The sequence below is a fragment of the Scyliorhinus canicula genome, chromosome 26 (genome assembly GCF_902713615.1).
Source record: "Scyliorhinus canicula chromosome 26, sScyCan1.1, whole genome shotgun sequence".
NCBI lineage: Eukaryota > Metazoa > Chordata > Chondrichthyes > Carcharhiniformes > Scyliorhinidae > Scyliorhinus > Scyliorhinus canicula.
Window position 1 is genome coordinate 8473124 of NC_052171.1, and position 12758 is coordinate 8485881.

General features: G+C 44.6%; 1 protein-coding gene across 2 annotated transcripts in view; it reads left to right on the top strand.

The window, feature by feature from the left end:
* vdac3 (voltage-dependent anion channel 3) overlaps positions 1–12758 on the top strand; it is a 32622-nt gene that overhangs the window by 4209 nt on the left and 15655 nt on the right. For both annotated transcript variants that reach the window (XM_038785200.1, XM_038785201.1), the window contains exon 2: positions 10275–10342. In XM_038785200.1, coding sequence (XP_038641128.1) covers positions 10276–10342 — 67 coding nt within the window. In that variant the 5' untranslated portion in view covers position 10275. The remainder of the gene's footprint in view (positions 1–10274; positions 10343–12758) is intronic.

The following is a 12758-nucleotide window of genomic DNA, read 5'->3' on the forward strand; positions in this document are numbered from 1 at the left end:
ACACCATCCCCATTATATAGAGAGAGATAAACCCCACACCATCCCCATTATATAGAGAGAGATAAACCCCACACCATCCCCATTATATAGAGAGAGATAAACCCCACACCATCTCCATTATATAGAGATAAACCCCACACCATCCCCATTATATAGAGAGAGATAAACCCCACACCATCCCCATTATATAGAGAGATAAACCCCACACCGTCCCCATTATATATAGAGAGATAAACCCCACACCATCCCCATTATATAGAGAGAGATAAACCCCACCCCATCCCCATTATATAGAGAGAGATTAAACCCCACACCATCCCCATTATATAGAGATAAACCCCACACCATCCCCATTATATAGAGAGAGATAAACCCCACACCATCCCCACTATATAGAGAGATAAACCCCACACCATCCCCATTATATAGAGATAAACCCCACACCATCCCCATTATATAGAGAGAGATAAACCCCACACCATCCCCATTATATAGAGAGATAAACCCCACACCATCCCCATTATATAGAGAGATAAACCCCACACCATCCCCATTATATAGAGAGATAAACCCCACACCATCCCCATTATATAGAGAGATAAACCCCACACCATCCCCATTATATAGAGAGAGATAAACCCCACACCATCCGCATTATATAGAGAGATCAACCCCACACCATCCCCATTATATAGAGAGATAAACCCCACACCATCCCCATTATATAGAGATAAACCCCACACCATCCCCATTATATAGAGATAAACCCCACACCATCCCCATTATACAGAGAGAGATAAACCCCACACCATCCCCATTATACAGGGAGAGATAAACCCCACACCATCCCCATTATATAGAGAGAGATAAACCCCACACCATCCCCATTATATAGAGAGAGATAAACCCCACACCATCCCCATTATACAGAGAGAGATAAACCCCACACCATCCCCATTATATAGGGAGAGATAAACCCCACACCATCCCCATTATATAGAGAGAGATAAACCCCACACCGTCCCCATTATATAGAGAGATAAACCCCACACCGTCCCCATTATATAGAGATAAACCCCACACCATCCCCATTATACAGAGAGAGATAAACCCCACACCATCCCCATTATATAGAGAGATAAACCCCACACCATCCCCATTATATAGAGAGAGATAAACCCCACACCATCCCCATCATACAGAGAGAGATAAACCCCACAACATCCCCATTATATAGAGATAAACCCCACACCATCCCCATTATATAGAGAGATAAACCCCACACCATCCCCATTATATAGAGAGAGATAAACCCCACACCATCCCCATTATATAGAGATAAACCCCACACCATCTCCATTATATAGAGAGAGATAAACCCCACCCCATCCCCATTATATAGAGAGATAAACCCCACACCGTCCCCATTATATAGAGAGAGATAAACCCCACCCCATCCCCATTATATAGAGATAAAGCCCACACCATCCCCATTATATAGAGATAAACCCCACACCATCGCCATTATATAGAGATAAACCCCACACCATCCCCATTATATAGAGAGATAAACCCCACACCGTCCCCATTATATAGAGATAAACCCCACACCATCCCCATTATATAGAGATAAACCCCACACCATCCCCATTATATAGTGATAAACCCCACACCATCCCCATTATATAGTGATAAACCCCACACCATCCCCGTTATATAGAGACAAAACCCCCCACCATCCCCATTATATAGTGATAAACCCCACACCATCCCCATTATATAGAGAGATCAACCCCACACCATCCCCATTATATAGAGATAAACCCCACACCATCCCCATTATATAGAGAGATAAACCCCACACCATCCCCATTATAGAGAGAGAGATAAACCCCACACCGTCCCCATTATATAGAGAGAGATAAACCCCACACCATCCCCATTATATAGTGATAAACCCCACACCATCCCCATTATATAGAGAGAGATCAACCCCACACCATCCCCATTATATAGAGATCAACACCACACCATCCCCATTATATAGAGATAAACCCCACACCATCCCCATTATATAGAGAGATAAACCCCACACCGTCCCCATTATATAGAGATAAACCCCACGCCATCCCCATTATATAGAGATAAACCCCACACCATCCCCATTATATAGAGATAAACCCCACACCATCCCCATTATATAGAGATAAACCCCACACCATCCCCATTATATAGAGATAAACCCCACACCATCCCCATTATATAGAGATAAACCCCACACCATCCCCATTATATAGAGAGATAAACCCCACACCGTCCCCATTATATAGAGATAAACCCCACACCATCCCCATTATATAGAGAGAGATAAACCCCACACCATCCCCATTATATAGAGAGAGATAAACCCCACACCATCCCCATTATATAGAGAGAGATAAACCCCACACCATCTCCATTATATAGAGATAAACCCCACACCATCCCCATTATATAGAGAGAGATAAACCCCACACCATCCCCATTATATAGAGAGATAAACCCCACACCGTCCCCATTATATATAGAGAGATAAACCCCACACCATCCCCATTATATAGAGAGAGATAAACCCCACCCCATCCCCATTATATAGAGATAAACCCCACACCATCCCCATTATATAGAGAGAGATAAACCCCACACCATCCCCATTATATAGAGAGAGATAAACCCCACACCATCCCCATTATATAGAGAGAGATAAACCCCACACCATCTCCATTATATAGAGATAAACCCCACACCATCCCCATTATATAGAGAGAGATAAACCCCACACCATCCCCATTATACAGAGAGAGATAAACCCCACACCATCCCCATTATATAGAGATAAACCCCACACCATCCCCATTATATAGAGATAAACCCCACACCATCCCCATTATATAGAGAGATAAACCCCACACCATCCCCATTATATAGAGAGAGATAAACCCCACACCATCCCCATTATATAGAGATAAACCCCACACCATCCCCATTATATGGAGATAAACCCCACACCATCCCCATTATATAGAGATAAACCCCACCCCATCCCCATTATATAGAGAGATAAACCCCACACCATCCCCATTATATAGAGATAAACCCCACACCATCCCCATTATATAGTGATAAACCCCACACCATCCCCATTATATAGAGATAAACCCCACACCGTCCCCATTATATAGAGAGAGATAAACCCCACACCATCCCCATTATATAGAGATAAACCCCACATCGTCCCCATTATATAGAGAGAGATAAACCCCACACCATCCCCATTAAATAGTGATAAACCCCACACCATCCCCATTATATAGAGATAAACCCCACACCGTCCCCATTATATAGAGAGAGATAAACCCCACACCATCCCCATTATATAGAGATAAACCCCACACCGTCCCCATTATATAGAGAGAGATAAACCCCACACCATCCCCATTATATAGAGATAAACCCCACACCATCCCCATTATATAGAGAGAGATAAACCCCACACCATCCCCATTATATAGAGATAAACCCCACACCATCCCCATTATATAGAGATAAACCCCACACCGTCCCCATTATATAGAGAGAGATAAACCCCACACCATCCCCATTATATAGAGATAAACCCCACACCATCCCCATTATATAGAGAGAGATAAACCCCACACCATCCCCATTATATAGAGATAAACCCCACACCATCCCCATTATATAGAGATAAACCCCACACCATCCCCATTATATAGAGATAAACCCCACACCATCCCCATTATATAGAGAGAGATAAACCCCACACCATCCCCATTATATAGAGATAAACCCCACCCCATCCCCATTATATAGAGAGATAAACCCCACACCATCCCCATTATATAGAGATAAACCCCACACCATCCCCATTATATAGAGATAAACCCCACACCATCCCCATTATATAGAGATAAACCCCACACCATCCCCATTATATGGAGATAAACCCCACACCGTCCCCATTATATAGAGATAAACCCCACACCGTCCCCATTATATAGAGATAAACCCCACACCATCCCCATTATATAGAGATAAACCCCACACCATCCCCATTATATAGAGAGATAAACCCCACACCGTCCCCATTATATAGAGATAAACCCCACACCATCCCCATTATATAGAGATAAACCCCACACCATCCCCATTATATAGAGATAAACCCCACACCATCCCCATTATATAGAGAGATAAACCCCACACCATCCCCATTATATAGAGAGAGATAAACCCCACACCGTCCCCATTATATAGAGAGAGATAAACCCCACACCATCCCCATTATATAGAGAGATAAACCCCACACCATCCCCATTATATAGTGATAAACCCCACACCATCCCCATTATATAGAGAGAGATCAACCCCACACCATCCCCATTATATAGAGATAAACCCCACACCATCCCCATTATATAGAGATAAACCCCACACCATCCCCATTATATAGAGAGATAAACCCCACACCGTCCCCATTATATAGAGATAAACCCCACACCATCCCCATTATATAGAGATAAACCCCACACCATCCCCATTATATAGAGATAAACCCCACACCATCCCCATTATATAGAGATAAACCCCACACCATCCCCATTATATAGAGATAAACCCCACACCATCCCCCATTATATAGAGATAAACCCCACACCATCCCCATTATATAGAGAGATAAACCCCACACCGTCCCCATTATATAGAGAGATAAACCCCACACCGTCCCCATTATATAGAGAGATAAACCCCACACCATCCCCATTATATAGAGATAAACCCCACACCATCCCCATTATATAGAGAGATAAACCCCACACCATCCCCATTATATAGAGATAAACCCCACACCATCCCCATTATATAGAGAGATAAACCCCACACCATCCCCATTATATAGAGAGAGATAAACCCCACACCATCCCCATTATATAGAGAGAGACAAACCCCACACCATCCCCATTATATATAGAGAGAGATAAACCCCACACCATCCCCATTATATATAGTGATAAACCCCACACCATCCCCATTGTATTGAGAGAGATAAACCCCACACCATCCCCATTATATATAGAGAGACAAACCCCACACCATCCCCATTATATAGAGAGAGATAAACCCCACACCATCCCCATTATATAGTGGTAAACCCCACACCATCCCCATTATATATAGTGATAAACCCCACACCATCCCCATTGTATAGAGAGAGATAAACCCCACACCATCCCCATTATATAGAGAGAGACAAACCCCACACCATCCCCATTATATAGAGAGAGATAAACCCCACACCATCCCCATTATATAGTGATAAACCCCACACCATCCCCATTATATAGAGATAAACCTCACACCATCCCCATTATATAGAGATAAACCCCACACCATCCCCATTATATAGAGATAAACCTCACACCATCCCCATTATATAGAGATAAACCCCACACCATCCCCATTATATAGAGATAAACCCCACACCATCCCCATTATATAGAGAGATAAACCCCACACCATCCCCATTATATATAGAGAGATAAACCCCACACCATCCCCATTATATAGAGAGGTAAACCCCACACCATCCCCATTATATAGTGATAAACCCCACACCATCCCCATTATATAGAGATAAACCCCACACCATCCCCATTATATAGAGAGATAAACCCCACACCATCCCCATTATATATAGAGAGATAAACCCCACAACATCCCCATTATATAGAGAGAGATAAACCCCACACCATCCCCATTATATAGAGATAAACCCCACACCATCCCCATTATATAGAGAGATAAACCCCACACCATCCCCATTGTATAGAGATAAACCCCACCCCATCCCCATTATATAGAGATAAACCCCACACCATCCCCATTATAGAGAGATAATACATGACAGGTACAGCGTGGCGTTAGATACAGAGTAAAGCTCCTTCCACACTGTCCCCATCAAACACTCCCAGGACAGGTACAGCATGGGGTCAGATACAGAGTAAAGCTCCCTCTACACTGTCCCCAGCAAATACTCCCACGACATGTACAGAACAGGGTTAGATACAGAGTAAAGCTCCCTCTACACTGTCCCCATCAAACACTCCCAGGACAGGTACAGCACGGGGTTAGATACAGAGTAAAGCTCCCTTTACACTGTCCCCATCAAACACTCCCAGGACAGGTACAGCATGGGATTAGATACAGAGTAAAGCTCCCTCTACACTGTCCCCATCAAACACTCCCTGGGCTGGTACAGCACGGGGTTAGATACAGAGTAAAGCTCCTTCTACACTGTCCCCATCAAACACTCCCAGGACAGGTACAGCACGGGGTTAGATACAGAGTGAAGCTCCCTCTACACTGACCCCATCAAACACTCCCAGGACAGGGACAGCACGGGGTTAGATACAGAGTAAAGCTCCCTCTACACTGTCCCCATCAAACACTCCCAGGACTGGTACAGCACGGGGTTAGATACAGAGTAAAGCTCCCTCTGCACTGTCCCAATCAAACACTCCCAGGACAGGTACAGCACGGGGTTAGATACAGAGTAAAGCTCCCTCTACACTGTCCCCATCAAACACTCCCAGGACAGGTACAGCACGGCGTTAGATACAGAGTAAAGCTCCCTCTACACTGTCCCCATCGAACACTCCCAGGACAGGTACAGCATGGGGTTAGATACAGAGTAAAGCTCCCTCTACACTGTCCCCATCAAACACTCCCAGGACAGGTACAGCACTGGTTTTGGTCCTTGTCTCCCTCAGATTCCTGCGTGACTGCTTCATTGAGGGTCAGTCCTGTGTAATGTTGGGGTAATTTTGGCACTGAATGTTGGGCAGCACTTGGTTATATACCCTGTTTGGTACCGAACATTGCATATTATTCACATTTTATATTAAGTATTTGGTCGCGGGATCTAAATGTAATATATTCAAATTTGCAGATGATACAAACTTCTGTGGGAGGGTGAGCTGTGAGGAGGCTGCGGAAATGCTTCTGAGGGTTGAATGAGTGGGCACATGCTTGGCAGATACAGTATAATGTGGATAATGTGAGGTTATCCATTTCGGTTGGAAAACTTGGAAGGCAGATGATTATTTGAATGGGTGTAAATTGAGGGAGGTGGATACTCAGCGAGACCTTGGTGTCCTCGTGCATCAGTCGCTGACAGGAAGCGCGCAGGTACAGCAGGCAGTAAAGAGGGCAAATGACATGTTTGCCTTCATAGCGAGAGGATTTGTGGATAGGAATAGAGATGTTTTACTGCAGTTGTATCAGGCATTGGTGAGGCCACACCTGGAGTATTGTGTGCTGTTTTGGGGTCCCTATCTGAGGAAGGATGTTCTTGCTATGGAGGGAGGGCAGCGAAGGTTTACCAGACTGATTCCTGAGATGGCGGGACTGTCATATGAGGAGAGACTAAGTCGGTGAGGATTATATTCATTGGGGATTAGAAGAGTGAGGGGGGATCTCATAAAAACGTAGAAAATTCTAACAGGATTAGACAGGGTAGATTCAGAAAAAATGTTGCCGATGGTGGGGAATCAGGAACGAGGGGTCAGAGTTTGAGGATAAGGGGTAAATCTTTTAGGACTGAGGTGAGGAGAAATTTCTTCACCCAGAGTGTGGTGAATCTGTGGAATTCACTCCCACAGGAAGTAGTTGAGGCCAGAATGTTGTGTTTCAAGAAGGAATTAGATTTTGCTCTTGGGGCTAAAGGGATCGAGGGATATGGGGGAAGGCAGGATCAGGGTATTGAACTTGATGATCAGCCATGGTCATAATGAATGGGGGAGCAGGCTGGAAGGGCCGAATGGCCTCCTATTTTCTATGTGTATCACACAGTCAGTCAGAGCTGGATCTGAACTGGAGGGGTGACTACTCCCTGCCACTCCTCTGCATTTACTCTTTAATCTGTTGGCACTGGCTGAAACTCATGGTTTGTGTTCCCAAGGTGGCTGTGTGGGATACCTGTGACTCTTCCAGGATCTTTCTCTGAAGTTTGTCAGTGTTTAACGTAGACTTTGATCCAACTGGATGCCAGAACGAGGACACGCCTGAATAAAGAGATGTCACACACTTGGAGAAATCCTCGCAAAAGCGCTGACAGTACTGTGTGTTGTTTCCAATCGCATGTCAACCTAGTTTAACATTTGAGCAAAGTGTAATTATCACTGGCTAGTTAGTCAGAATATTGAGGTCTGGTGAGGAATTTCGGGTAGCCCATGCCACGTGGCAGAGAGCTTGATTGATTTAATTCTTGGGAGCAAGCTGTCTTGCCTGTTATAGACATAGAACACTACAGCGCAGTACGGGCCCTTCGGCCCTCGATGTTGCGCCGACCTGTGAAACCATCTGAAGCCTATCTGACCTACACTATTCCATTTTCATCCATATGTCTATCCAGTGACCACTTAAATGCCCTTAAAGTTGGCGAGTCTACTACTATTGCAGGCAGGGCGTTCCACACCCCTACTACTCTCTGAGTAAAGAAACTGCCTCTGACATCTGTCCTATATCTCTCACCCCTCAATTTAAAGCTATGTCCCCTCGTGTTGGTCATCACCATCCGAGGAAAAAGACTCTCACTGTCCACCCTATCTAACCCTCTGACTATCTTATATGTCTCTATTAAGTCACCTCTCAGCCTTCTCCTCTCTAACGAAAACAACCTCAATTCCCTGAGCCTTTCCTCGTAAGACCTTCCCTCCATACCAGGCAACATCCTAGTAAATCTCCTCTGAACCCTTTCCAAAGCTTCCACATCCTTCCTATAATGTGGTGACCAGAACTGCACGCAGTACTCCAGGTGCGGCCGCACCAGAGTTATGTACAGCTGCAGCATGACCTTGTGGTTCCGAAACTCAATCCCCTGCTTATAAAGGCTAGCACACCATATGCCTTCTTAATAGCCCTATTAACCTGGGTGGCAACTTTCAGGGATTTATGTACCTGGATGCCGAGATCTCTCTGTTCATCTACACTACCAAGAATCTTGCCATTAGCCCAGTACTCTGCATTCCTGTTACTCCTTCCAAAGTGAACCACCTCACACTTTTCCGCATTAAACTCCATCTGCCACCTCTCAGCCCAGCTCTGCAGCTTATCTATGTCCCTCTGTATCCTATAACATCCTTCAGCACTATCCACAACTCCACCGACCTTCGTGTCATCTGCAAATTTACTAACCCATCCTTCTACACCCTCTTCCAGGTCATTTATAAAAATGACAAACAGCAGTGGCCCCAAAACAGATCCTTGCGGTACACCACTAGTAACTGAACTCCAGGATGAACATTTGCCATCAACCACCACCCTCTGTCTTCTTTCAGCTAGCCAATTACTGATCCAAACCGCTAAATCACCTTCAATTCCATACTTCCTTATTTTCTGCAATAGCCTACCGTGGGGAACCTTATCAAATGCCTTACTGAAATCCATATACACCACATCAACAGCTTTACCCTGATCCACCTGTTTGGTCACCTTCTCAAAAAACTCAATAAGGTTTGTGAGACATGACCTACCCTTCACAAAACCGTGTTGAGTATCGCTAATCAACTTGGAGGGTTGAGTGACTCAAGTGTGTCTCCTTTTGAATGCTCGGAGCTGACACTGGATAGCTTGGGGACGAAAGCCCATTTGCTGAGCTGAAAGGTTTAAGCAGGTCCTTTGGCTTTAGGCTCATCCCTTTTAACGTTAGTCCGGTACTGGGGTGGGGTGTAGGCAGGTCAAGTTACCCTGCTGTAATATGGCAACTTTTAAATGGTAACATTATCCTGGTGCTGTGTAGTGCAAGCACAAATCAGTGACTGATATCGCTGTGTGAGAGGCAACTTAATTGAACGGTGTTTGATGCAGAGCTTTATTCAACATGGATTAATGTCTGGTGCTGTCGTATGTGGAGGTACCTTGGCATTTCTTACTCATTTGTGCTGTTTCGTCACAACTGCACAGTGCATTGATTGGTGACAGATTTATTGGTACCACTGGAGGTTTGTTAATAATATTGAGAAAGATGTGCAATTCGTGCCCATTGAAGCACTCAGCTTGGTTAGTCCCCGCTGATTTTAAATTCTGGAGTCTTAACCGTGATGAAGAATAAAAAGAGCATTGTGCTGTCGTGACTGCAGTCGGAATCTCTCTTCAAGTTGTCAAAAGTTTTGCGTTTGCAGCCCTCATCTTTCTTGTCTCCTTTCCAATGGCAGAATGTCTGTGCCACCATCATACGCCGACCTGGGCAAATCCAGCAGGGACCTCTTCAACAAAGGATATGGTGAGCAGCCTTTATTTCTGCCCCTGAATTATTTCAAAACCCGTATCGAAGGTCATGCGTGAGTTGGGTCCGTGGTGGATGGAGTCCTGAGAATCTGACAGCTTGTTTCATTTGTGAAAGAAACCTAATTTACAATCCCGGACCAGCCCCCAACAGTGGGCTGGGATACTGGACACAAATTTAATTTCCTTTTGTTAGACTGAGAGAGAAAAATACCTTGTTCCAGGAGTGATTGCACAAAGAAATAGGTACATTAAAACAACATTTATTACTAACACAGTATTGAAATACCTTTAACATCGCACCAAAAAAGAGCTTATAATTACCCCAAACAATGAGGATCAATACTTTGATACACTCACCCTTAACTGCTATCTTTATTTTCACGCAAAGAATAAAACCATCTCAGATCCCAATCTGTGGCCTAACTGCATACACCTCCATATCCCTGGATACCTTTGCCCAACAAATATGTGTCTCAGATTTAAAATTAATGTGTTCCTTGCTTTGTGTTACCTGCTTCCGGACTCCACACAGAGTAACTTATCCTCTCCTTCCAATTCCTTTCATTAATGTTTAGCGTCTCGATCGGATCATCCATTAACTTTCTGTGTTAAAGAGAATACACTTTGAACCCAAGATTGCCCTTTGCCGCAGGGTCACCGGTGATTGATTTGCCAAGTCTCTGCAATGTCAGCGTGTAAGGAGTGCCAAAATGGACCGCAGTATTGCCAATGCCCGCCAACACTTCCCTTTTTCGATTATTCTCCCATCTTACCTCTGCTCTGCATGAGTGAAAAGGCCAGGATCCTGTACCAATCCCTGGGGAATATCATTTGGTTTGGCTGCTAGAATGTGAGAATCTTACCTTTTTTTTCCTATTCGTTACAGCCTACATTCTCCCCACCCAATCTTATTTCCTACCCAAACAACGATTTGCCTCCATTTTAGCCAACGTCGTCTTGTTGGAGCTGAATAAAATGGTGTTGATTGACCCTCCTTCGTCTGCCAGGTTCAGTCATTTGCCCAGGCGCTTGATTTCATAAAGTCACGCTAACTCTCCTCAAATCAGCCTCAACCGTGCCGAGTGACTGCTGACTCACTCTGACCCCGACTCTGGCAATCTCCCTGCGATTGACACCGCATTAATCACCCGTTTTCTTTTTTCTAATTGCTCCACTTACGAAACAGACATGATCTCACCCCAATCTGGGAAATGACAGTTTGTTCTGTTCGGTTTTGTTAATTGTGAAAATGTATTCACAATCACGGAGAGAAGATTAAGCAGAAATGTCAAACGGGTGACAGAATCCAGGCTTTCTTGTGCCTTAAATTTGGGAGAACAAAGCTTTGTGTGATTTCGGGATAATAGTTACGTTCTTCGGATCGTATTTTCTTCAAACTGCTCTGTGTTCGTCACGGGCATTAATTAATTAATTAAATAAATAAAAGATATTCATTCTATTTTGTTTTAGAAATGGCCCTTCCGCTGTTACGTATTTTTCCTGCTCTCCCTTTCCCTGGCAATGCAAACGAGGACAGGGTGCTCTTTGTCTTCTGGAATCTGCCCCGAAGGCAATTCCCCTGGGGGAATGAAGCAACCCCATGCCCTTCCCGACTTTGGGAAGAGGCTGGATAATGACCGTCTCAGCTTGGTTTGTCCCTCTGATTTGTGACGTTTGGCCTGAATGTTGACACTGAGAAGGGGGGGAAAGAGGATTAATTTGGACAGATTACTGAGCCTGATTGATAATAGCTGGAGCTGAGAGCTTCATGCTCAGTTAAGACCACCTGAGATAGTCTGAGACCCAGTAATTCCTTCCCACCAGAGGCAGTTCTGCTGATTCAGAAATTCCTGGTATAGGAACGGTAAACTATCTCCTTGTGCAGAGATCCTGAAGTGATGCTCGGCTTTCCAGTCATTCCTAGTAACTGTGTGAATCATTTATGCCTGGAATTCTGTCCTCCCCTCCCCTTGCAATGTTCGAAGGACTTTGAATTGAGAGGGACTCAGTCGGTGCTTTTGGCTGGCATTGACAGAGTGCAGTTGAGTTTAACCAGGCTCACTACAGAGTCCTCTAAATTTGCATGACGCACTGGAGGTCGGTACAGCTTGAGAGGAAGAATTAACAGCGCCAGAACATGGCGAGAATTCTACTTCAGTCGTTGCCTTGGGTTAAGTGATAACTTTGACTCTAACATATTGCCAGGTACACTTTCAATTCCCCCTCCAACCCCCACTGATTTAACCCGTCACCATGTTCCTTGAGGACCTCTCCACTTGATGTTGGTTTCCACAGCTGCCTGGCTTGCTGAAGGATTGACGTTATATTTCAAAACGCTAATGGACTTCATTCCCACCCAGGTAAACGTGAGGTTGTCGGTGGTTTTTTTTTCTCTTGACGTGCCCTTACAT